A 27,195-nucleotide genomic window follows, 5' to 3' on the forward strand; every position below is an offset into this window, starting at 1 on the left:
ACGATGTTTTATTAAAATGCACCCGATTACAAACCGCCACGTACACACGTAGACAATATTTGGTTTGTCTGAATAATATGCATATTATGAAAGTTAATCAATGTATATATTGCAGAATATATAAGAAAGGCAAATGACTATAACTATAGTTTTAAACAGTATTTTCACATGTACAACTTCACTTTACGATCGACCTACATTTTGTTACATCCGGTGAAGCTTCCGTCATGTGGATGGGGCCAATAGTCCAATACGGAATATTTTACATAATGTATTATGATCCAAGTTTATCTGGGCATTATATATATTATTATTAATATATATATTGATATTACTTATTCTTTTTCATAATGTAGGGCATAATAAAAGTCAAAATAAGACACGCATTATGCACCTAGATATGTCATTTTTCTATGTTAAAACGTATGTAGGTCAGTATTTAAGACAATGGAACCTGTCTAAATCGAAGCCTGAATCACTTGTAAACCTGTGCAAACATTATATCATTTCATCATATGTGCTCAATGCTCAGTAGTCAAGGGGATAATATTTTCAACTTTTAAAGGATTTATGTAATAATTTCATCACCTAATTTAAAGTAAGATAATCACATTTGTTAGCCTGCATGGTCACAGCGGTGGAAGACCGGATTGGGTTTTGGATTTGGGAGAAAATCGGAGTATAGTACCTTGAAAAAACACTTATGTTGATTTACATAAGTTTTTATTTTGGGTCAACATTATTTACCTTTGATTTATTTTGATATTGGTAACAAGAGATTTCATAATTTTTCAAATTGAGATCAGACTGTAATTATTCAGCCAGGGGAATTTCCTCAAATTGTAGCTATTAACGATCATGATGAAGATTACCTCCCCTTAGGATTCAACAAAAGTGATGGTTTTACGAGTTTGAATCTTATTCTTGCCCATTTCAGATATAATTTTTTGGAATAAGTTATGTGTCTGCCTGTCAAGTTAAACTATTTTACAATGTAAAACTGCTTTATTTTCTGCATTTTCATCATCAGAGTTAATACATACCAGGTATTTGGAAAATGGGAGTAATAAAAAATGTATTTTGGGTGTTATTTTTGGTATATTTCCTCAAGAATTTTTTTATGTTTTGATGTTCCTGTTGCTAAATGCAGAATTGAATGCCAATTTTAACTGGTTTTGTTCCGTTTAATCAGGAATGGAGTGTGTGTATGGATGCTGGTGCTGTGGTTGTGAATTTCTATATAGTGAACATGTTATGTACATGTATAAGAAAATCATGAAAATGTATGTAATATTACCATTAAACAGTTGTGAGTGCCCTGTTCTATGGCTTTACTTCCGATCAATTTTGCAGTTAACACTTCTGAACCAGATCAAGACAGTTACAAGTGTACAAGTTCTGCTGTGGAAAAAAAAAATGAAAATATTAGTAAAATGTTAGATACATATAGTTTCTTTTCCTACATTACAATTTGTATACATACATGCACATTCAAGAGATATATATGGAGTGTGGTACACGCAATTTTGTCCAGTTCATATTGGTCTTTTTTTTTTTTTTTTGTTGCCATTGACACCGGTAAGTTTGCTTTAAGTTTCTAAATTACATGAATTGTGTATCAAAGCATACTGGGATCAAAGAACAAAAGTGGTTGTTATCATCGTAACTGTGATAATTTCATTTTATCTTTAATGTATGTACCACATTGATTCATTTCCATCTCTAAATTTTGTTTTGGGTTTTAGCAATGATCTTAAATAAAATCCAATACTGTTATCTAATTTTATGTGTAATTTAATCAAGATGATTAATCCAAATTATAATATCTATTTTACCTATTTAAGAAATTAAAGGGGCGTTCCTTCGTTTGAATAAAGTTTAGGTCATCAAAATTAAACTTACTGAAAAATATTTATTTGTTCCCTAGTAGTTAAAGTTATAATCTTTACATTAATAAGTCCTGAAAATTCTTACTGTGACCCAAAGTATCACTAATTCGTGCAAAGACATGCGGTATTTGTATATGATATGCCTTTTTCCCGTACATTTTTTATGTTAATTTCATTACATGTAGGCACAAACACTCATATTAACATCGTGCTGACATGTATTTCATCAATAGAAATTGTGCATGTCTCTGATGTCCGAACGAAGGAATTAAGGTAATTATTTAATATATGTATTCCTGTTCTAGGATAACTGTGTGCTGTTTGTTACCATGACAATAGCATGTAATGCTATCTGTATCTGTTTTGTAAAATATTTATTATTATCTTTTTTTCTTTGCTCATTCATCTGACTTTTTTTAGATTTGTGAAGTAAATTGTCTGGTAAGATGAGTGTTTTGGATTCTGAGGGGGGAAATGGAAAATTCAGAGATTTCTCTCACCTGCCTTCTATGCATAGAGAATTGGAGTGGACTTAAGTCCAGTGTTTTTATGCATGCTAATGACTAACAATGAAAACCGTATTTGACCTAATAAGTGTACATGTACTGTGAACTACATAAATGCAAAAGGGGTACACTCAATATTTTTGTTTGTTTGTTTTTGTTTAACGTCCTCTTAACAGCCAGGGTCATTTAAGGACGTTGGCTTTCTAACTCGCCACCAAGTGGTGGAGGGCTAGTGATAAAGTGTCGGGAGACCTTAACCACTCGGCCACCGCGGCCCCTGTGCACTTAATAACCCAGGGAACATTTTACATGTGAAATCTGGTTGGGACTTTTTTTTCTTTTCATTTACATATCTTTATGTAGCAAAAATAATTTTAGGTTGAAAGACTTAAGATTATATTTGCAGAACAGTGAGGTAGGGAACTTTTTTTATGTGTTTAAATGATAGCACACCCATCTTTTGATGGGGATGCTCTTATAGGGACAGGTGTGCTTATTCTGTCAAATACGGTAGAAATGAGATTTATGTCTGTATTAAATTGTTCACATCTGTGAAGGTTAGCTGATGTCTGTATTAAATTGTTCACATATGTGAAGGTTAGCTGTTTGTAGTGTTTAGTTAGAAATCTTCATGAGTAGAGGAAGTTGTATAGATTTAGGAGAATTTACCCGATTAGTTATAAATTTATAGGACATATATGATCATAGCTTTTCTATTCAGTAATATATTTTTATATTCTGTCCATATTATCCACTATTTCCTTTAATGTAATACTCACCAAATTATTTTGAAAATAAAATTTCATATGGTGAAGACTGTTATGGTTGTTCTTTCTATCTCAATATGGAAACAACATAGATTTCATATATTGTTGGGCATGTGCATCATACTATGACATTTAATTAAATTTTTTGTTTCTTTTTTAATTACTGTTAGGAATAATTCTATATGTTAAATGGGGGTTAAGTTCATTATATTGTATCTCATACAAAGACTTATAATGTTCCCCAGATGGATGTAATTTAAGTGACCTACTTTTGATCCATTAGACACCCCCCCCCCCCCCCCTAAGTTCGATCCTCCAGTGATATGCAGTGTAGAAGATAGCGTCCAGATTGAGAGCTTTTACTTAGATGTAGGTCAATTAAGATCACACTGTATGCCAGAGAGACCTACTTTTGGTAGGAGACAAAGAACCTCGCCTAGGAGAACATTTGACCTAAGTATAAAGCTTTCACTTTGATGTAGTTCAGAATGTAGGTCAGTGCTCTACTTTGGGTACATGACACAGACCCCCTCGTTACGGATGGAAGTCTAATAAACATGCAAACTAAATTGTAATTCTAACCCAAAATCAATGATGATGATGAATATTTAGCGGTCAGAAATCCTGGTGATCTCATAAGTACAAGATACATTTAATAGGAGTTACCTCCCTTATATCATTTGTGTGCAGTTGTGTTGTCCGTTTCAGTGAAATTATAACATAGTAAAAAATATAGATTATCATGGAGACCCTTGAAAACGCAAGGAGAATGAGATAGCATCAGGCATATCAACGAGGATTGAAAACGTATAACTTCTTATTTCACAAGGAATACTTCCCAATGAGATCGTGATGTCGACCATTAAAAAATCGAGGCAATGGAAGAGTCATTTGACCCCGGCGATAGATGGCATTGGTAGGAGTCTTGACATTGGCAAACGGTTTGATGTGATCCTCCTTGGCTGCCAAAAGATCAAAGAGTTCTAAGTTAAGTCCACTAGTGTGACAGTCGCCTCCCTTGCGAGTTCGAAACCTACGTGGGGCAGTTGCCAGGTACTGACCGCAGGCCGGTGGTTTTTCTCCGGGTACTCCGGCTTTCCTCCACCTCCAAAACCTGGCACGTCCTTAAATGACCCTGGCTGTTAATAGGACGTTAAACAAAAACAAACAAAACAAACAAATCCTGCGGTAGTTTCGCTCCAAGTGTGACAGTCGCCTGCCTGTGGTAGTTTCGCTCCAAATGAGACAGTCGCCTGCCTGCGGTAGTTTCGCTCCTTGGCTGTTTTTGGACGACTGTTTGCTGTATAGAACTATCTCCACACGCGAATTACATCATGACAGATTATAGGAAGGTAGAGAAGTTGCAAATGAGCTTATAATTCGTGTGAAGTAATAAGGATAACCGAGAAGAGAATCCCACACTGACCATCCAATACCAAGGACTTAATACCGATAGTCACGTCAGCTAATATAAGTGTCTTGGAGGTACGGGTTGATATGGAGTTCGACACAGGACGGAGTAGGACCATTCAGCTGCGCCCATGTCCATTCCAGGAAGGTGTCCGGCCCTGTGGAGGTACAGGATGGACAGGACAAGACTCACCAGAGGGGGATACAGGCACTCGACCACCGCCTCCCTCACGTCGCCTAACACAGCGACCGCCGTGAAAGGAGACGGAAAACCCGTAAACATACATATAGATTGTACATGTACGTGCATGGGGACCCTTAGAATGCCCACAAAAATAAATGTTCTCCAATGACCCATCCCAATGTGGCAACAACAAACATCAATAAGCTGTTCGCAAGGCACCAGCGATGCCATTTATGATCAACAAATACAAAACTATTAAGATTTTTCACCATCTTATATAAAACACATTAACAGACAACATTAATTTCATAAAAAGAGAAAATTTCAATCTGTCCGTACCGACCCATGCGTTGCCCTGAACCAGAGACTTGTATATCATGATATATACGTCTCTGCCTGAACTGACTATACATTTCATGCCATATTCCTTGTAGTTAACGGCGCGAAATATGATTTAGCTGATACACTATGTACATTGGTAGGTCCATAATGGAATACGGATCAGTTGAACATGTATGGGCAAGCAGTTGATACGCTGCAAAAATCGCCCAAGCCATGATTGATGTCAGACCGGAACCCCGCCTACAGTCAGCAATGACCTGAGGGCATGACGATCCATCCATCATCAAGAACGTAAATAAACTAGCATTTGATCTTTTCGTATGCTTCAAGGGCTTGAAGACTCCTACAATCGCCAGTTCAATCATCATCTACGTCCTGCTTAAAGTTATTTATCCAACAACACTCAGTACAAGGCCTTGGTTCTCTAAAGCGGATGGTCACGAAGTTCCTCAGAGTACTGACCAGCGGAGTCTTCTACCTACACTCCCGTCACTTACCACGACCAGTCCTCCTACTTACACTCCCGTCACTTACCACGACCAGTCCTCCTACTTACACTCCAGCCACCTACCACGACCAGTCCTCCTACTTACACTCCAGCCACCTACCACGACCAGTCCTCCTACTTACACTCCCGCCACCTACCACGACCAGTCCTCCTACTTACACTCCCGTCAACTACCACGACCAGTCCTCCTACTTACACTCCAGCCACCTACCACGACCAGTCCTCTTACTTACACTCCCGCCCCCTACCACGACCAGTCCTCCTACTTACACTCCCGTCACTTACCACGACCAGTCCTCCTACTTACACTCCAGCCACCTACCACGACCAGTCCTCCTACTTACACTCCAGCCACCTACAACGACCAGTCCTCCTACTTACACTCCCACCACCTACCACGACCAGTCCTCCTACTTACACTCCCGTCACTTACCACGACCAGTCCTCCTACTTACACTCCAGCCACCTACCACGACCAGTCCTCCTACTTACACTCCAGCTACCTACAACGACCAGTCCGCCTACTTACACTCCCGTCAACTACCACGACCAGTCCTCCTACTTACACTCCCACCACCTACCACGACCAGTCCTCCTACTTACACTCCAGCCACCTATCACGACCAGTCTTCCTACTTACACTCCCGTCAACTACCACGACCAGTCCTCCTACTTACACTCCCACCACCTACCACGACCAGTCCTCCTACTTACACTCCCGCCACCTACCACGACCAGTCCTCCTACTTACACTCCCGCCACTGACCACAACCAGTCCTCCTACTTACACTCCCGTCACTTACCACGACCAGTCCTCCTACTTACACTCCCACCACCTACCACGACCAGTCCTCCTACTTACACTCCCGCCACCTACCACGACCAGTCCTCCTACTTACACTCCCGCCACCTACCACGACCAGTCCTCCTACTTACACTCCCGTCAACTACCACGACCAGTCCTCCTACTTACACTCCCGCCACTTACCACGACCAATCCTCCTACTTACACTCCCGTCACTTACCACGACCAGTCCTCCTTCTTACACTCCCACCACCTACCACGACCAGTCCTCCTACTTACACTCCTACCACGACCAGTCCTCCTACTTACACTCCCGTCACTTACCACGACCAGTCCTACTTACACTCCCGCCACCTACCACGACCAGTCCTCCTACTTACACTCCCACCACCTACCACGACCAGTCCTCCTACTTACACTCCCACCACCTACCACGACCAGTCCTCCTACTTACACTCCCGTCACTTACCACGACCAGTCTTCCTACTTACACTCCCACCACCTACCACGACCAGTCCTCCTACTTACACTCCCGCCACTTACCACGACCAGTCCTCCTACTTACACTCCCACCACCTACCACGACCAGTCCTCCTACTTACACTCCCGCCACCTACCACGACCAGTCCTCCTACTTACACTCCCGTCACTTACCACGACTAGTCCTCCTACTTACACTCCCACCACCTACCACGACCAATCTTCCTACTTACACTCCCACCACCTACCACGACTAGTCCTCCTACTTACACTCCCACCACCTACCACGACCAATCTTCCTACTTACACTCCCGCCACCTACCACGACCAGTCCTCCTACTTACACTCCCGTCACTTACCACGACCAGTCCTACTACTTACACTCCCACCACCTACCACGACCAGTCCTCCTACTTACACTCCCGTCAACTACCACGACCAGTCCTCCTACTTACATTCCCGTCACCTACCACGACCAGTCCTCTTACTTACACTCCCGCCACTTACCACGACCAGTCCTCCTACTTACACTCTCGCCACTTACCACAACCAGTCCTTCTACTTACACTCCCACCACCTACCACAACCAGTCCTCCTTCTTACACTCCCACCACCTACCACGACCAGTCCTCCTACTTACACTCCCGTCACCTACCACGACCAGTCCTCCTACTTACACTCCCGTCACCTACCACGACCAGTCCTCCTACTTACACTCCTACCACGACATGTGTTAAGAAGATACCAACAACCAGGGTCATATGACAAGGAAACACCGTTAGAGTCAGGGCTCTCATGCTGCATTTGCGCATCATACATCTTGCTGCCATATCGACTATAACAACATTAAAGCCACTGTACCTTGCTTAAATGCGTCAAGGATACACCAACAGACAGGGTCATATGACGGCCGGCGTCTATAAGGACAGGCGTAAAGGATACACCAACAGACAGGGTCATATGAGGACATGTGTCGAGGAGATACAAAAGAGGAAAACCAACCAACAAATGAAAATCCAGTCCTCAGGCCAATATCCTGGGGCTAATATCCTAAGGCCAATATCCTAGGGCCAATATACTAAGGCTGATATCCTAGGGCCAATATCCTGGGGCCAATAACCTAAGGCCAATATCCTAGGGCCAATATACTAAGGCTGATATCCTAGGGCCAATATCCTGGGGCCAATAACCTAAGGCCAATATCCTGGGGCCATTAACCTAAGGCTAATATTCTAATACCAATATCCAAGGGCCAATATCCTTATGCCATTATCCTGCGGCTAATATCCTAAGGTCAATATCCTATGTCCAATAACCTAAGGCCAATATCCTAGGGCCAACATCCTAACGCAAATTTCCTAGGGCCAATGTGCTAGGGCCAATATCCTAAGGGCATTATTCTAGGGCCAATATCCGTAGGCCAATATCCGAAGGGCAATATCCTCAGACCAATATCATAAGACCAATATCCTAAATGTTGAAATGGAAAACTTGATGGCAGAGATATTTCTATTGGCTATTTTTAAAGTATAATTTATACTTGTGCTGGATTCTTGATATCGAGGTGTTATCTATTTATTTTCATTGTGGGAAGGAAACCGAACTGTTGGGAGTCAAGTTCAGGGTGTATGTCAGTAATTTGAAATGCAATACTAACTTTTTTTTACTTATAGTATGATAATATTCAAAGGGGCATTCCTTGGTTCGGACATTAGAAACATATGTCCGAACGATGATTATATGAGTGTCTGTACCTACATGCAATGAAATTAACGCCGAAATGTACAGGAAAAAGGCGTATCGTAAACAAATACCGTATGTCTTTGCGGTAATTATTGATACTTTGGGTCGAATTGAGAATTTCAGAACTTAATACTCAGTTGTTTTTTGTTTTTTTGTTTGTTTTTTTTGTTTGTTTTGTTTTTATTTTGAGAGTAAAACTGCCTTTTTAATGTAAAGATTATAACTTTTACTACGTGGAAAAATACATATTTTCCAGTAAGTTTAATTTTTACGACCTTAACTTTATTCAAACGAAGGAATGCCCCCTTTAAGTAGAGGTATATTTAACTAAAATGTGACTCAAAAGCTATACCAGAACTAGATAAGACTGAAACCGTTCACATCAATGACGTTTATCATCTACCAATGTCACATCTAGTAAAAGTCACAAAACAAGCAAACTTCCCTGAAGAAACGTAAGGCTTGAGGTCAAAATAGTCAGTATCTGGAACGGCAGACTGTAAAATAATTTCAATATTTATTTAAGGACACTGGTGTGACACGCAAGCGTAGTTTAGCCCTTAGCCATAGTTTTATTTACATATATTGATAGGAATCAAATAAACATGGAAATATGTTGGTGTCATGATGGAAGAAAAACATATACCTTTGTGATCATTATACCTGCTGGAACCAAATATACGAGGAAGCCAAAAATGAATTAAATTTCTTTGGAATCATCAAACTTAAAGTATTGAATCGTGAAACTCACCTAGAGACGGATCCCAAAGTGGGAAAATATTAAGATATAACTTACATAAGAGTGTTTGCCTTGATCACCGCGGTATTCATGTGACTGATACAGGCGCTATGTGTCTCTTGTTTTTAATTGTCTGTAATTAACTATAAGCACTTCCAGTGATATTGAGCAAGACTAGAACTTGAATTAAATCATTTTATATGTTATATGTTATATCTTAATTCTGCAATTAACAGAGGTCCAATGGGCCTATATCGGTCACCTGTTGTGCAGCTTATTGATTGAAGATATATATTATCAAAAGAATATTCCAGTTTGAATTTCAAGATTTATTTAGGTCACTGTATAGTCAAAATTCATGTCGTTTTCTTTTGATATTTATTTTACAGAGGCATGATTAATTAAATCACTGCCTCCGCTAGGAATCGAACCCGGGACCTCTGGCTTACTAGTCCTACGCTCAAAACGTCGGACAGACAGCCCATGAAAATCGTACACGTAAAAAAAAATTTTTTTATTATTAATATATTGTGACGCATACACTCGCTGTGTGACATATTAATTACAAATTATAATTTGGGTAATTAAGTTATTATGAATATTTTGAAAATAAACCTAGAGTGCATAGTGTATGTGTCGCTTTGTAACGCGATAATGATATACGCGCTATTTAACAACTCCTGATATCACGTGGCTTTGTTCATATGGACATATAAAAACTGATGTGCTGAAAATCACTAGGCCTATTTTGCAGTGGTAGTACGATAGAGCAGGGAAATATGACATCATCTCTTATATAACCAGTGGCACACCGTTCACGCCACTGTGTGTGTGTGTATGTGCGTGGTCGATCTGGGTCAAAGTTCAGAGACAGCATTATCGACCTCCTGATGATGGCGTCGACAGTGATGACCACGTTAGCCGATGTCCAGTTTTACCTGTGGGGTCTGACATTATATCCCGTCAGTGTGTCATGTGTGTGTATTACCGCGGCCCTAGGCCTGATCTGCCTGTGGGGAAAAGGAAAACATGAGCGTGGCAGGAATCCATTCTCCGTGGAACACGTGAAGCCTATCGTGGACATCGTAACGGATAAAGATACTAGGAGGAAAATATTGAAAAATAGTAAGTCGACGGGATAGGCGTGTAGTGTATGTGTGCTGATAACAGTGTGAATGTGTGCGGTGTATCGTCTTACATTACTCAGCTGCTACTACAGGCATGTGAGGTGATACGGCAATGTTAATATACCGAGAAGGTCGCTCTGAATTATAAAAAAAAATGTGTCGTGCTCTGCTAGTATTGTTAGGTATTAGGTTAAAATATGTAACGATATGTTGAGAGATATTGAGAGAGACAGAGACAGAGAGCGAGAGAGAGACAGAGATCGAGCGAGAGAGAGATATTGAGAGAGAGAGACAGAGAGCGAGAGAGAGAGAGAGAGAGACAGAGAGAGAGAGAGAGACAGAGAGCGAGAGAGAGAGAGAGAGAGAGACAGCGAGAGAGAGAGAGAGAGAGAGAGAGAGAAAGAGATGGTACAGGGGGTGTTGGTGTTAGATTGAGAAATAAAGATTCTAAAATTGTGTCAAAAAGTTCAAGGGGGTTAAAATGTCAACATTAAATTTTAATAAAAATAATTCACCTTTATTAACCGCAATATCTTTCTAAGTATAATATGTATCTTTGATAACGTTCTTGAGAGCAGCTATTTACAATGATGTCTGTAAACATCTCACTTGGTAAATATAATGCTTTATAATTAAAATTATGGTATTATCTACCCTACTACTGATGCTATTTTGACTAAATAAACCAAAAATGAAGGTTTCCTTATTATAACCGAATGGGATAAACAATGCATCAAGAAGGAACTCAAAATTTTGCAAAAATTCTTGTACTTTCTCACATTCCATAGTGTATGAAAAATTGTCTCTCTCTCTCAGACTTACACACATGTATTAAATGTTGATATTTATATAAAATGTTGATATGTATAAAAAACATTTTTTGTACAAGTATTGGAATTAGTAAATAATCTGATAATCTAATGAACTATTCAAGTACAAGGTACACACAAGGCAGATTGCAAGAAACGATAGATCACGGATCTGTTTCAAACAATGCCCCTGACCTAAACTATCCCAATGTAATTACCATTACAGTATTGAGGTACGAAGTGCTAACCTTGAGCGTGTTTTCGTGTACAAAAAGGCCAGGTCGTCTGTTCGAGACGTTTGACAAACTGGCCAATTAAAGAACATGAGTTGCCTCGTGAGTAGCCTCCTGAAACGCTCATTAAGATATACTCATTATACATTGGTTTCATCACTGGCATGGAATTTTAAATCATCTAAGCGAAACTGTCACATGTTTTTTTCCTATCTGTCTTCGTCCGTCGTCGTTTACAGTACTTCGATTTTTCCATGATGTTGGATTTTGAATATTTAATGGGGTATTAGATAAGGGCGCACACTATCACCTTACTTTTTATACGGCGATGTATATTCAATACAAAATATTTTACAATTTCAATATATATTAAGCAATAACCTTGTGCGTGATTGTGTGCACCCGGGGCACAACAAGAGGCCAGGTCGTCTGTTCGAGACGCTTGACGAACAAGATGGCCATCTAAGGGATATGAGCACCCACGTGAAACCGCACTAGATTAGAGATAATATACGTATGTTTGATCACTGGCATGGGTTTTCCAAAAGTAATTAATCATTTGAATTAATTGAACCTTTGACCGCATAGAGTACATTATACAGGTCGTGAGACGGCATATGACACTGTTCGTTCAATTTCGGATTTGTTTGATTTTGTTTAACGTCCTATTAACAGCCAGGGTCATTTAAGGACGTGCCAGGTTTTGGAGGTGGAGGAAAGTCGGAGTATCCGGAGAAAAACCACCGGCCTACGGTCAGTACCTGGCAACTGCCCCATGTGGGTTTCGAACTCGCAACCCAGAGGTGGAGGGCTAGTGTTAAAGTGTCGGGACACCTTAACCACTCGGCCACCGCGGCCCCTTCAATTTCGGAATTTCCGTGCCAAATAGAATACCAATGCGATACATGTTTTTCGATCACACATGCTGAAGTCTGAATTGCTGAATCCCATGCCATGAATATGTGAAGCTGTAATTCTCCCAGAATGGGTTTGGTAGTTATTGGTTGTGGGGTTGTTAACGTGACGTTCTCAGTGTAATAAGCGCTGCCGTGAATGGTAAGCAGTCTAAGGTTTTACAGCCAAACTTCTGTCAGAATCTAGAATTCTCTTCGTGGAGATAAATAATTACTGAACAACTGTTTAGACTATAAGTAATAAAACATTTTGATATTTGGCATGATGCGTATTGAGATGAAGAATAACTGAAGCATGCTAGGACGAAGGGATACCAAGTTTGTTTTAATAAATGACTTTGGCATACTTTCTAGTTCACGGGGATCAAATGTGTTAAAATGTGTAAAAATTTTCCCATTAACCAAGAAGCCAATAATATTTTGGCGAATAACGTTCGAGAATGGTTCGTTTCGGAGTTCCAAAATTTCATGGTTATGATATTTGGAATGTTATAGTATATGAAAAGAAAATAATATGGATTTGAGTTCCATATCAATTACCTGAATTAAATTTGATATCCACACGAATACAATTTACAAATAAGCAATTTATGAGCTGAAGAACAGGTGGCTGATACAGACCTATTGTGACTGTTGTTGAACGTGACATAGATACTCTCTCTCTCCATTATTGTCGGTCTGTTATCTCGATGTTGGCCATTGCCGCCACACATTAGATTATTATACTTTCCCTTATTTTACTCTATATAAAAAGTAGACAATATAAATGCTATTTGAAACACATCCTCCAAAAATGCTATTTACCAGGTTAATAGTCGAAAGTGCTATTTATCCGAAATGGGCGCATTCATGTTTTCGCGGATTTTTTGCTTTGTTCATTGCATTTGTCATATCCTTTCGGACCGTCTCTATCGCCATCCCTTGTATTACGATAAAGTCCGATAACTCTTTCGAAAACGTAAGCGCTACTAGTACAGGAACATTTCGGAAAATGGCTTCATTTACAGGATTATATAATCTGGATGAAGACGCGTTGGAGAGGATTGTTTCTGTCTAAAGACAACAACAACGCTAACACACAACAGTTAATGCCTTTTTTGTTGTGCTTGATTTTCAATTTTCATTTAAATTTGATTAAGGGGAGCAATATTGAGCCTATTGTTATTTAGCCCGAGTTTTCTCTGGCCCTGTCACCATGTCTGGTAATGGTGACAGGGCCAGAGAAAACTCGGGCTAATTGTTATTGTGCATTGATCCTGTCAAACTGTGAAGACTCATCCAAGTAAGTCTTGTCAAACTTTGTTGACTGGTCCAAATCTTGTCAAACTTTGATGACTGGTCCAAATCTTGTCAAACTTTAATGACTGGCTTAAGTCTTGTCAACCTTTGTGGGTGACCAATTCTTGTCAAACTTCGCTGACTTATCCAATTCCTGTCAAACATTGATGATCGACCCACTATCTGTGCAGAACAGGCACATAACAATGGATGCCACACTGCATAGTTTGTGGAAACAACATTGTCTTTACTTTATTTTGGAAAGATCTCAAAAGTTATTCCTGCAAGTGGTTAATTTCAGGCACAGACAAATATATGGGAAAGTGAAGGAATAAGTACTGCCTAACATACTAATGTATGTCGTAATAAAATGAAAGTTTTTAAAGCTCCTTAATCATCATTTTTTTAATATTCAACGTTTTATTTTCGTACCTTTTTTCGTTCCAGAGTTCAGCGTTGCCAAGGTACCCGATGACCTTGACGACATCGTCATTGGGAGTGGTTTCGGAGGATTAGGTGTGGCGTCACTTCTGTCCCGAGCCGGGCACAAGGTCCTTGTCTTGGAGCAGCATGGGAGGGCAGGCGGTTCTTGTCACACTTTCCATGAGAAAGGCTATGAGTTTGATACTGGTTCGTTCTAATGATATTTATGTACTGCGAGAAAATTAATATGTGCAATGGGGGGTTCTGATCGAAACCAGGAATGTCGTTCTAAGTGGGCACAATGTCTATAGTTATCTTAATTTTCACGAAAATGCGACTGTTCCGTGGAACATTATTTATTCATTATGGACTATTGATGAGGTTAATATGATGATTTATCAACCTGGTAGAAAATTATTAATCTGGGACTTCAATGATGTTGATTTTCAGAGCACAAAAACATTTTAAACAAAACACCATAATAATAATGCAAATTATCCTCAACGACAAATGTTTCATTATATTTTGCAACTTTTAGGTTGTCAATATATTTTATATGAAACCATAGTGTATGTCGTACCCCGAGGTTCATGTATAGTTGATATAAAGTTAGAAACATGGAGTCCATATGATATGTATCGATCTGCACGTGATAGTTTCGAAATCAATTAGAACAAGGGAGAATCTGGACCTAGGCTAGGCTACATTTTTTGCATATATCTTTTGAAATAACCTGCACTTTCGGCACATATTGCCTATTGCTGTTGTGATGAGGTACTTTGCTGTGTCGTTTGAGAGAATTTGGCAACTCACCATGTAATATGTAAATACTTCACCGCATTATTTTTGGGGTTTGGGTTGATGACAATCTATGAAAATCGTTCAACTGATGTTGGTTGTCCATCTGGCATGTTGAAACCCACAAAAATCCTACAGAGCGACACTTTTCGTTATTATATACTAGACTCTCTAAAGTAAAAACACAGGGGATTTTATTAGTTTTATAGATATGAGACTAGACATGCCCCTGGTGTTAAAACGATGCATTGTTACCGAGAGCCGGCACAGCCTGCATAAATAAAACTCGAGTTAACGTGACGACTTGCTGCCGACAAGCGGCACATGCAACCACAACCGGGCCAACCTGCTGGAAAAAATCAAACTTACATGACGAACTAATGAATGTTATGTTAAAACACTTATGAAAATGTGTACTTTTATCAGAATAATTGATAACATGATCTGTCCTCCTTGATAAAAATGAAAATGTTTTGTTTTGGAACAGTGCTGTGTTTCACCTACGAACACTACTAAAATTGTATATATTATATTGTAAATATTGTTTTCTCTATACAATATGTCAGCATGTGAAAAGAAATAGCATGAATGTAAACATGTTATTGTAACTTCTAAAAGGGCGACGACTCTAATTAATATCACATGTACCGTGTGTATTATGTTGAAGTCTGCATCATGTGTATGTTTGATGTTGTAGGAATCCACTACGTGGGAAACATGGCCCCCGGATCAACAGACCGTATCCTGATAGACCAGATGACAGGGGGCGGGGTAGACTACCCTCCCATGGATGAAGCTTTTGACACGGTACGTTCGGAAGAGATTTTATATCTCCATGTCAACCCCAATGGAGGCATTTGAAATATATGGTTACTTTAATTTTAAAACAATGCATCGAGGGCATTTCCCTTGGCGATTTTCACCATAATAACCGGTATACTAAACTATTTTAAAACATTCTAGACTATGGCATGAAGCTAAGGTTATTCACATTTTTTTCAAAATTATTGCAAGAAAAGTCATCAACCGCAGTATTGTACTCATAACGTGGCTTGAAGTTGTACGTTGCTATGGAAACACTTGTAAGCAACGAATTCCTGGCGGAATTCATCCCAATTCATTTAACAGGTGTGGATGTTCAATAGAGTCGAATATCCTCTAGTTCTGATAGTTATTGAAGGGCAAGGAGAGGGCAGTCGTCGGTCATTCAGTTGCAATTTCAGAATCCATCATCAGTTTGACAGGTTTACCTTGCTTCCACGCTCCTACAACAAACTGATTTAAGGAGAGTACGCTTATTCCATTATCATGCTATCGATCATATCATCATCGGCAGTGATATTCCAGTATTCCCTTTCTATGTTGTGTAATCGAATACCCATGAGACTGGATCAATTATCCGGATTATATTCCATAGCTCGAAAAGTTTCTCCTCCTTAGGCCTTAATGGACAATGTTTATTCGAATTTGTACTTGGTATAACGCTTGTGAGGTTTTATAATACCCCACAAGGTCATGGACATTGTGTCCACAAAAACAATAAATAACGACATGCCGGAAAGTGCCACGTTTGTCGACAGAACCGGTAAGTAAACAATCCCCGTGTTTACATTTTCATACTTACCAGCGTGATTTTGTTCCCCCAATCAATAATTGATTGATTGTCATTGTTGGAGCCCCGTACTCCTTTCATAACCGTATCATTACAAACCACACATTTCTCATTCATCATTCACAGACAGAGCCATGTATCCATTCATCACCCAGACATCCACTTTCACAGGCAACCTTAATTTTTGTTGATCTCTTGTATTTGAGTAATGTATTCGGAGTGGTTCAATATCATATAAAATCCGAAAAAGGCTATATTGTACACTTCCGGTTAATATAATATCTTATCGCATCTTTAGTCATTTCAGGACGGTGCATATTTTGTTACGACTGATGAATACATAAACATGTGCTTGTTCCTGGCCATTTTTATTTCATCTCTATTTCCTTATATATCAAACGAATGATCATTGTGTGGTTTTCGTTTTTGACCGGACACAATTTTCCTCTGGAGTTTCTTCACATTTTGAATGGTTTCTTTCATGTTTATGTCGCTTTCATTATAAATGTGCTCTCGTTTCTGTATCCCGAGTTACGACCTTACGGGTGTGCCTACCTACATCGGTTATGGTATTGCGCTCCTTTTTCGGTGTCTCGGTGGACGATCTTTGTTGGTATATGCGGGGTTGTAGTTGTAGACAGGTCATGAATATGCGGATTTTAGACAGTAATTTCGCCACATGTTGATTTCTCAGTCGCTAATTTTACGCAAACATGGGAGGGTAAATACCATATGCCTAGTGCTAAGCATGTAGTAACTAACGCAGAATTACTTCATAATTTGTTCCTGCAGTGTCTTACACCACAGCACTGCAGAGATTAAATAAACATTAAGCAGAGAATCATCGCAACGCTATTCCGTATTCATATATATACACGCGTTCTGATTATCATGTGTTTTCTTCCTACAAAAAGTTTAAATTGTGAACAACAATTATAACGGCTAAGTGAAAATTATCACGCCATGAACGCCATAGCTCGCACCATTCATACTTCAGAAAAGTCTATATGATACTAAGCCGGTCACATCGTCATTATAAGTTACCCCAGATGGGGTATCTTCCTTCGATAACATTTACAGCTGAAATTACAACGTTTATAATTAAAGAGACCTGAATACAAAAAGTCATGAAAAATCGCCAACACACATTGCAATACAAGAATTAATGTCTCTTTTCAACACAATCTGATAAGCAGGGAACACATGACTTTTTTCAGATTGCATTGCAAGAAGTCATGTTTTTTGACAGACAACTTTAAATTAGAATGACAACGTCACCATACCCGATTATTAACACAAGACTAATAAACTGTTATCACCCGTTTGAGTGTTATAATGATATGGTGTCCGTCGGAGGTCGTTTACATAGATTTTTTGTTTTTATTGTGAAGGTATTCTTGGGTGAACCCGACAAAGCCAGAGTATACGACATCTTGTCAGACAGGACGAAGTTTGAAGCTAGTCTTGTTAAGAGGTTTCCAGAAGAGGAGGAAGGGATACGTAAAATGATGCAATATTTTAAGGTTATTATTGAATTATTAGAATAAATCCAGCTATTATTTCCATATAGGCACAAATGTATCGAAGTTGTTATCGCTATTGCGACCAATTTTGCACACGCAAACTACAGATGTAGTTCAGATTTGGAAAACCGCGTAATATAAGGCCCGTGAAATTTAACAGCTAAACAGTATAGGCTATTGTCTTAAAGTGTTATTAACTATGTAAACCAAATTCAGTTTTAAATATCAACTTAATAGCATTGGTGTTTTATACAGGATTGTCATGGATTCATGGAGGGATATTTCGTACTCAAGTTTTTACCCAAATGGATCATCGGAATTATGACATACACAGGCATTTACAACAAGTTGTTCAAATCATATGCAAAGTATGTATCTGTAACAACGAAAGAAATACTGGATCGGTGTACGGAAAACAAAGAGCTTAGAGCGGTATTTACCTATATCTTCGGCGACTATGGTGAGTGGCTTGTTGGGCAGTCGATATCGACAGTACCTAGTACAATAATTTAAACTGATGTAATATAAGTAATCAACTGGGGATATGCGATATCTGTCAATTATTCAACTATTCTAGCTTTGATGAAGTCAAGCTTTGCTTTGTCTGCGATAGAATGTTGTAATTCGTAAAGCAGTTGGACTGAGTAAACATTCTTACCAGTATGATTTGACAGATGAGAACACAAATAACAATTGAGAATATCGACACATTATTATAGTTATATCCGAAAATCGAAAAAAATAAGACAAAATATCAACAACAATTATAAGAGTTCCACCTAGACTACCAGACTCTCTACGAGCTTGGAGACCATTGAGAGTTCAAGGAAAGTTCAAGAGTTCAAAAAAGGTCAACAGTTCAATGAAAGTAAGACCAGATTTTTTGTAAACGTTTGAATAAGTCTGTCTCCTTTGTTAAGTAAAGAGTGCAATCCTTGCTTGATAAAGGAAGCAAACGTTTTGGAAAGCTCGCTCTCCCAGTTTTTAATCGTTTTATTTGTGTGATTTTAACGAATATCTTTGCAAACCATATTATAACAAGCTAATTAATCTTATTCCGAACTAGACAATATATTATGTTGTTGATTTAGTTGCATTATAACAAAGGAAACTAGAAAATATGTGTATACTCATTGCCTGTACTGATTGGTCGACGGTCCTGACGGTAAGAATAACATCTGAATTTAATTCACAGGTATCGTTCCGTCTCAATCCTCGTTTGGACTACACGCTATAGTTCTGAATCACTACCTAGATGGTGCTTACTACATCCGGGGCGGTTCTAGTGAAGTAGTGATGCATACTATTCCAGTAATTCAGGCCGCTGGGGGTCAGGTACTGACGAAGGCATCCGTTTCTAAAATACTGATGAACTCACTCGGACAGGCTCATGGTATGCTATTTGGCGTTTGTTCTTTATTTTTACTCAGTATTTACTAACAATGCAGAATTTTATCAATTTGATTCATAAAAGCACGCGTATTCTTAAACCAAGTTTCTTTCTTCCATTGGGTATCGCCTTTCTTCATGAATCAACTTGTCAATAATACAGTTTATGTGATCTAAACTTTGTATATTAAATATGTGTATATACGTAATTAGATAATATGTTATCGGATATAAGCTTAGTCACAAAGCAAAGGAGTAAGGAAGCACCTATTACCCAGATCAGAAACCATTTCCTGCGAACTTTAATCACTTTGTCCATTCAGAGGAGTTTGACGCTATGTCAATAAGAATATATAATAATCTATAAAAAAAAAAGAAGAAACAAGAAATTAAAAAAGATAAACGGCGTAGTTTTTAATGCTGGTGGTTATAATGTAAAACTGCTGGTGAAATAAATTAATCAACGAACTATAATAATGCGTTTCAACACGGATAACAAAATTATATCAGTTTGAATCGTTTTTGGTTGATAATAAAATTGCATCTGAATCAGGAATATAATTTTATTAATGTGTCATTTGAAAAGATAAATCCACCTATTCAGCTTGCATTCAATCTTAACTTTGTTTCGTTTTTAACTGCATATCTGCATTTTGAATCTACCGCTACATTGACCAATCACATGCTTCATCTTGACCAGCAACGCCACCTGTCGCGTCATATCCGAGGCCAAATGAATATTATACGGCTATGCCGAAAAAACCCTGCTCATTTGTATGATATAGAATACAGGCTATTTGATATGGATTACATATTCTTATTGATAGAACGTCAAACTCCTGTGTCCATTAAGCTCCATGTGATTACTAAGATGAAGAAAGGAATGGGGAATTATCTAACTACGGGTTTAGACGTTACGTTTATAAATAGGTGGTTATATGATATTAGTGTACACGTGAACATATCGTATCATACAAAACGATCAGAACTAATTTTAATATTTACAATGTGATATAATGGCTGGACATAACTAATGCTTTATTATACAGGTGTGGAGGTAAAGACAAAAGATGCCACGGTACAAATATACGCCAAGCGTATCATATCAGATGCTGGATTGGTCAATACATTCTTTAGGCTCCTCCCCCAGGAAATCGCCTCTAAATCATGTGAGGATATAATAACTATACCATTATAGTAATTAACTATTTGTATTGGTAGGATGTGAAAAGGAGTAGCCAATCAGCAATCAGACATTTGGCATTTTATCCCGATAAACCGTGGTTGTGCTTTTTAAAATTTCCCCGTCTTTTATGTTTTGAGCCAATTAATTATGACGTCACCAAAACTTAAGAGACGATATACATCTCCCGATTCTGGTTTCTAAATCTGTGCTGCTATCTGTGAGAAATACTGCAAGCGACCCGGTTGTTTCTAAAGTCAAGTCTCACTAATCACAAAACCAAACCTTTCGTCTCAACTGTGGTCTTGTACAGGCGCCAGGCAGACTTACGAATATTATGCTATATTTCATATATAAGTCTTACAAATTGACATAATTATGTGTTTAAAGCAAAATACATAGCGTTAATAACACTTCATTAAAAAACAGTTGAAAGTATGGGTTTATTGTTTTTACTTAAAATTGGCGTATCACAAATACTTTTGTGTTAACACACATTACGAATCAGCCAAAGATTGTGTAATGATTTGAGCGGTATAAATAAGCTCATATGTTGAAATAAAACGATGGTTTTCAAAAAATTAAAAAATTTAAAATTAGATATATTTTTTTCAAATTAAATATGATTTTACATAATTGTAGGTATATACCCTATGATTAAGCAAGTCGGGAGCAGCTTAGCGTTCCTAACGGCATTTATCGGACTGAAGGGCACCAAGGAAGAACTAGGTCTCAAGTCTCACAATATGTGGGCATTTACCAGGTAGGAACATCTCTTCGGAGTCATCGCGATTGCCATGTATTGCAATTAATGTGATAGCATGATTTGATTTGACTGTAACAACAGAATTTCACGCAAATTGTTATTTCCTTGCTTCCGTGAACTTTCCTACGGCACTGTGATGTATGATAACGCGTATATTAGATACACCATCTATAGTTTATTGTTCAGAATGATTATTTATCCGGAAAAGTTAATTAATTATTTAAAGTCTCAATATAATGTCACTTCTGTTCAGAAATATTTGCCCCGTTTCTCCCCATTAATGTACGTTTTCGTTTCGTTCGAGTTAGTTCCCCTCTGATCTCCTTAAATTACTATAACATTATTGTCGGCTGGTATTTTAAGATTTGATCAAAAGAGATTGATTGCTAATGATTTTCTATTCTGTAAATGTCAAATGAATAAAAAGATATATCTTTGTTGATGGCTAAAGATGTTTGGCATTAGCTAATCACATCACAATGCCTAACACTTGAATTTTGAAGAACCGACCAAGAAGATGCCATCAACGAATATTTAGCCCTTTCTCCAGAGGAACTAGACGGCTATGGAATTCCGTTGATGTTTGCATCGTTTCCATCCGCGAAAGACCCATCATGGGAGAAGCGAAATCCAGGTATTATATCAAAACAAGTTCTTTCAAATCAAATAATCACTGAAACAGCACGACAATTATGACGATCATATAATATTAGATCTGAATTTTGAAATTTTGAATCTGAGTGGAAACATTTACATAATCTGCTTTCAGGATTTTGAAGAATGTTGAGTGTAATCATATTTATAAAACGGATCAGTGCATTGCAATTATTTTGTCGCTATGTCTAGGGGACAGTTTGTTTGAAAATTACGATAATATGTATCGTTTTCACAGCGTTCATGGAATGTATATTCTTGCATTAGTTTTGCCGCTCAATAAGTTATTCCTTAAATCCAGCTAATCAATAGGGACGGTTCTACGACGATCTGGTATACTGTTGTAGCACTGTGAGTAGATAGTATATCTCCCATGCCCGTTACAAGCAAACAATTGTTTTGAACAATCAGTGCGTTGAACTTTCAATCCAGAGCGTTTAAGAAAAACAACTATTGGCACAAAGGGTTTGTAAGGTTTGGTATTTTTTCAGGGAAAAGCACGTGCTTAATTATCACGCTTGCCAAAAGTGAATGGTTTACTCGTTGGAAGGATGAGAAAGTGAAGCGAAGGAGTGATGAGTATAATGATTTGAAGAACTCAATTGGCAGGCAAATGTGGGACCAACTTATCAAGATTAACCCCCGATTGGAAGGCAAGGTAACTAGTGTACAGACAATTGTTTTACCCGTCAGAAACATGTTTGTTTAATGTTTCTTGTGCACAGGAATATCGACAGGTATATAATTCATTAAAATGTATGTATAATTAGTTCAAATATTTAATTTACAACTTCGTTTTTTGGAAATGCATAACGACAACAGTAATTTTCTATCACACAGAAATTATCGTCGGAAATAAGAAATTATTAACGATTCCTCTGATAAAGATTGAAAAAAACTCACAATTTACAAACTTGTTGTTCTTCAAGCAGTTGTATCTTGTTTAAAATTCGGACAAAATACGGAAAAAGCTCCGACTGTTTTGGATGAAGTGAAGCCAAGTCATTGGCTTAGGCGCAAAGCTAATTTTAAGTTCCATAAAAATAGCATGATTGTTATTATTATTAAAAGGACGAAACAGCGGCATGGTGCAGTCTTATTCATTTTAGCTCTACTGTATCCAACTCTAAAATAAATTTGTTTTGAAATGTGTTTATATCTCATGTGTCTTTTATACAAAGCTATGGTAACCCTAGACAGATGAAAATTGTTGGGTGTATACATGATTTGAACTTATATTTTCTAATCCGCTAAAATATAAGTTCAGCCCCTATGATTTTCTCTGATCTCCTACTGGATTTCCCACACCTTTGCCTACTAGCTTCACTGACGAGTTCTAGATGGAAGAACCGGGTGTATGATGGAGTTTATATGTTGTATCTATAGCTAAATGTATGCTATTAATTTGCTACACCCTTCATGTATGAATTTTGAACAAACGTTATAAACGTTTAGAAAAGTTCATTTGCATTGGTACACCCCTCCTTTGTGTGTCTTTTGAACAACCGTTGAAGGGATTATTTTATTTTATGTTGATTTAAGAAGAATTCATTGAGATGGGTACACCGCTCATTTGTATGTCTTGGAAACAACCGTTGTAGGAAATACTATGTTTTTATGTTGATATAGGAAGAGTTCATTGAGGTGGGTACACCTTTAAGTAACGCCCACTACTTAGGATCTACTGAAGGAGAAATGTACGGTCTACAACACAGCACAGAACGATTACTGGCTCCGGCAGCCGTCCATCTTCGGGCGGAAACTGATATCCCGGGACTCTACCTAACAGGTAAGTTGTTACGGGTACCCGGTTATAGCATTGGAATTTCTAGCCCGGCAGGCGTCCATCTTCGGGCGGAAACTGATATCGCCGGACTCTACATAATAGGCAAGTTACAAGGAGTATCTGGTTATAGGATTAGAATTTCTGGCCCCGGCAGGCGTCCATCTTCGGGCGGAAACTGATATCGCCGGACTCTACCTAGCAGGTTAATTAATATGGACATCTAATTATAGAGCTAGCATGACTTTCTCAAGCACGTTTATCACAAATACACTCATCTTAAGGAAACAACTGTTGCTGATAGGGCGTTAACAAACAATACTAAACCAAACTAAGCTACAGGAAACTTTCATCATTGACATCTGATTTACGGGTTATGATTCGACCAAGGAATATATTCGGTTGTTCCCTCGTTACAACTGTTTGTGGAGAATGGATTAGGGAGGGTGGGGGAGAAGACGAGACGTAATAGTGAAAGGTAACTATTTACTATAGCTAAATTTGTCACCAGATGAAACATTCATGCTTGGGAAATTCGTCCAAGATGTTTACAGACAGGATTATTCGCAATGCTATATTGTTTACGCATGCGCAAAGCCTTAACAATTTCTTGAAGATTAGGTACATGGAAACTGAAAATTGTCTCCATGATATTCTTGGAAATTCATACTATCATGGACAGATCTCCGCCTGATAATAAACTGTTGGAGTTGTGGTATATTAAAGTCAGTTAATAAACTGTTGGAATTGTGGTATATTAAAGTCAGTTAATAAACTGTTGGAATTGTGGTATATTAAAGTCTGTCAATATACATGTCGATATACTGTGTGAATAGTGGTTTATTAACGACTGTCAATGAAGTGTTAGAATAGTGATATATTAACGACTGTCAATGAAGCGTTGTAATAGTGATATATTAACGACTGTCAATGAAGTGTTGTAATAGTGATATATTAACGACTGTCAATGAAGTGTTGTAATAGTGATATATTAACGACTGTCAATGAAGTGTTAGAATAGTGATATATTAACGACTGTCAATGAAGTGTTGTAATAGTGATATATTAACGACTGTCAATGAAGTGTTGTAATAGTGATATATTAACGACTGTCAATGAAGTGTTGTAATAGTGATATATTAACGACTGTCAATGAAGTGTTAGAATAGTGATATATTAACGACTGTCAATGAAGTGTTGTAATAGTGATATATTAACGACTGTCAATGAAGTGTTGTAATAGTGATATATTAACGACTGTCAATGAAGTGTTGTAATAGTGATATATTAACGACTGCCAATGAAGTGTTGTAATAGTGATATATTAACGACTGTCAATGAAGTGTTGTAATAGTGATATATTAACGACTGTCAATGAAGTGTTGTAATAGTGATATATTAACGACTGTCAATGAAGTGTTAGAATAGTGATATATTAACGACTGTCAATGAAGTGTTGTAATAGTGATATATTAACGACTGTCAATGAAGTGTTGTAATAGTGATATATTAACGACTGTCAATGAAGCGTTAGAATAGTGATATATTAACGACTGCCAATGAAGTGTTGTAATAGTGATATATTAACGACTGTCAATGAAGTGTTGTAATAGTGATATATCAACGACTGTCAATGAAGTGTTGTAATAGTGATATATTAACGACTGCCAATGAAGTGTTGTAATAGTGATATATTAACGACTGCCAATGAAGTGTTGTAATAGTGATATATTAACGACTGTCAATGAAGTGTTAGAATAGTGATATATTAACGACTGTCAATGAAGTGTTGTAATAGTGATATATTAACGACTGTCAATGAAGCGTTAGAATAGTGATATATTAACGACTGTCAATCTACTGTTGGAATAGTGGTTTATTTATGCACTTTCATTTACCAGGACAAGACATTCTGACAGCTGGATTCACGGGGGCTTCGTTTTCCGCACTACTTTGTGCATCGTCAATACTCAACAGAAATCTGCACGACGATTTATCCCAACTTGCAAAGGACATGAAGAAATCGGCATAGATATATATTTGGTTAAAAAATTGCCAAATTAAATATCAAGTTATCCACAACATTCTCTAATTGTTTGTGCAAATCTGTGATAATCGTTTTATGTGTGCCTGAAGTGTATTTGCAGTGTTTTTGTCTGTTAATATAAGAAATTTCACACAAGAAAAAAAAAGCCGGAACACGATGTGATTCATTATGGGTATGTTGGGGGAGACAGAACATTCACCATTACCAAACCGTTACTAAGCATCAGGCTGCTGTGATCTTACATCGGATCAATAATTATATTGTATGAATTGTTATATTTTCGAACTGTATTATATCAAATAATAATATAAGTCAATACATGATTTCAATTCCTTATGTGTGCATGATTATCTATGTCAGTAAACGAATGTATACTTATTTATGTCAGTGAACGAATGTATGCTTATTTATGTCAGTAAACCAATGTATACTTATTTATGTCAGTAAACCAATGTATACTTATTTATGTCGGTAAACCAATGTATACTTATTCATGTCGGTAAACGAGTGTATGCTTATTTATATCAATAATCGAGTGTATACTTATTTATGTCAATAATCGAGTGTATACTTATTTATGTCAGTAAATGAGTGTATACTCATTCATGTCAGTGAACGAGTGTAAGCTTATTTATGTCGGTAAACGAGTATACTTATTTATGTCAGTAAACCAATGTATACTTATTTATGTCAGTAAACCAATGTATACTTATTAGCTCACCTGGTCCGAAGGACCAAGGTGAGCTTATGCCATACCGTAGCGTCCGTCGTCCGTCCGTCCGTCTGTCGTCCGTCGTCTGTCCGTCCGTCAACAATTTACTTCTTCTCCATAACCACAGATCAGAATTTGACCAAATTTGGTCAGAAGCATCCCTATGGGTTGGGGACTCAAAATTGTACAAATGGTGGGGCTGACCCCCAGGGGTCTGAGGGGCGGGGCCAAAAGGGGTCAATTTAGCTCTATTGATATAAACGACTTCTTCTCTGAAACCAAGCAAAGGATATTGCTCCTATTGGCCTGGTAGCATCACTATGGTGTGGGGATTCAAAATTGTATAAATGGTGGGGCTGACTCTCCAGGGGTCTGAGGGGCGGGGCCAAAAGGGGTCAATTGGGCTATATTGATATAAGCGACTTCTTCTCTGAAACCGAGCATTGGATATTGCTCATATTTGCTTGGAAGCATCACTATGGGATGGGGATTCAAAATTGTACAAATGATAGGGCTGACCCCCCAGGGGCCTGAGGGGCGGGGCCAAATGTTGTCAATTGGGCTATATTGA

General features: G+C 38.1%; 2 protein-coding genes and 1 long non-coding RNA gene across 3 annotated transcripts; all 3 read left to right on the forward strand.

The window, feature by feature from the left end:
• Positions 1-273: 273 nt before the first annotated feature.
• On the forward strand, positions 274-3,209 carry LOC117332485. Its single transcript, XR_004533743.1, has 2 exons — positions 274-2,952; positions 2,993-3,209. It is a non-coding gene; the product is annotated as an uncharacterized LOC117332485 (long non-coding RNA).
• A 2,322-nt stretch (positions 3,210-5,531) lies between these two features.
• Positions 5,532-6,371, forward strand: LOC117332123 (mucin-2-like). The gene has a single exon (XM_033891006.1). It carries the CDS (start codon positions 5,532-5,534, stop codon positions 6,369-6,371), a length of 840 nt encoding a protein of 279 aa, XP_033746897.1.
• Positions 6,372-10,175: 3,804 nt separating this feature from the next.
• Positions 10,176-26,044, forward strand: LOC117332484 (all-trans-retinol 13,14-reductase-like). The gene is made up of 12 exons (XM_033891408.1): positions 10,176-10,498; positions 14,182-14,364; positions 15,653-15,762; positions 17,959-18,090; positions 18,346-18,550; positions 19,286-19,483; positions 20,529-20,648; positions 21,305-21,425; positions 21,932-22,062; positions 22,574-22,740; positions 23,712-23,871; positions 25,767-26,044. The coding sequence occupies exons 1-12, from the start codon at positions 10,264-10,266 to the stop codon at positions 25,895-25,897; spliced, it is 1,893 nt and encodes a 630-aa protein (XP_033747299.1). The 5' UTR covers positions 10,176-10,263; the 3' UTR covers positions 25,898-26,044.
• Positions 26,045-27,195: the final 1,151 nt, after the last annotated feature.

Source organism: Pecten maximus, chromosome 8, assembly GCF_902652985.1.
Source record: "Pecten maximus chromosome 8, xPecMax1.1, whole genome shotgun sequence".
NCBI classification, from domain to species: Eukaryota; Metazoa; Mollusca; class Bivalvia; order Pectinida; family Pectinidae; genus Pecten; species Pecten maximus.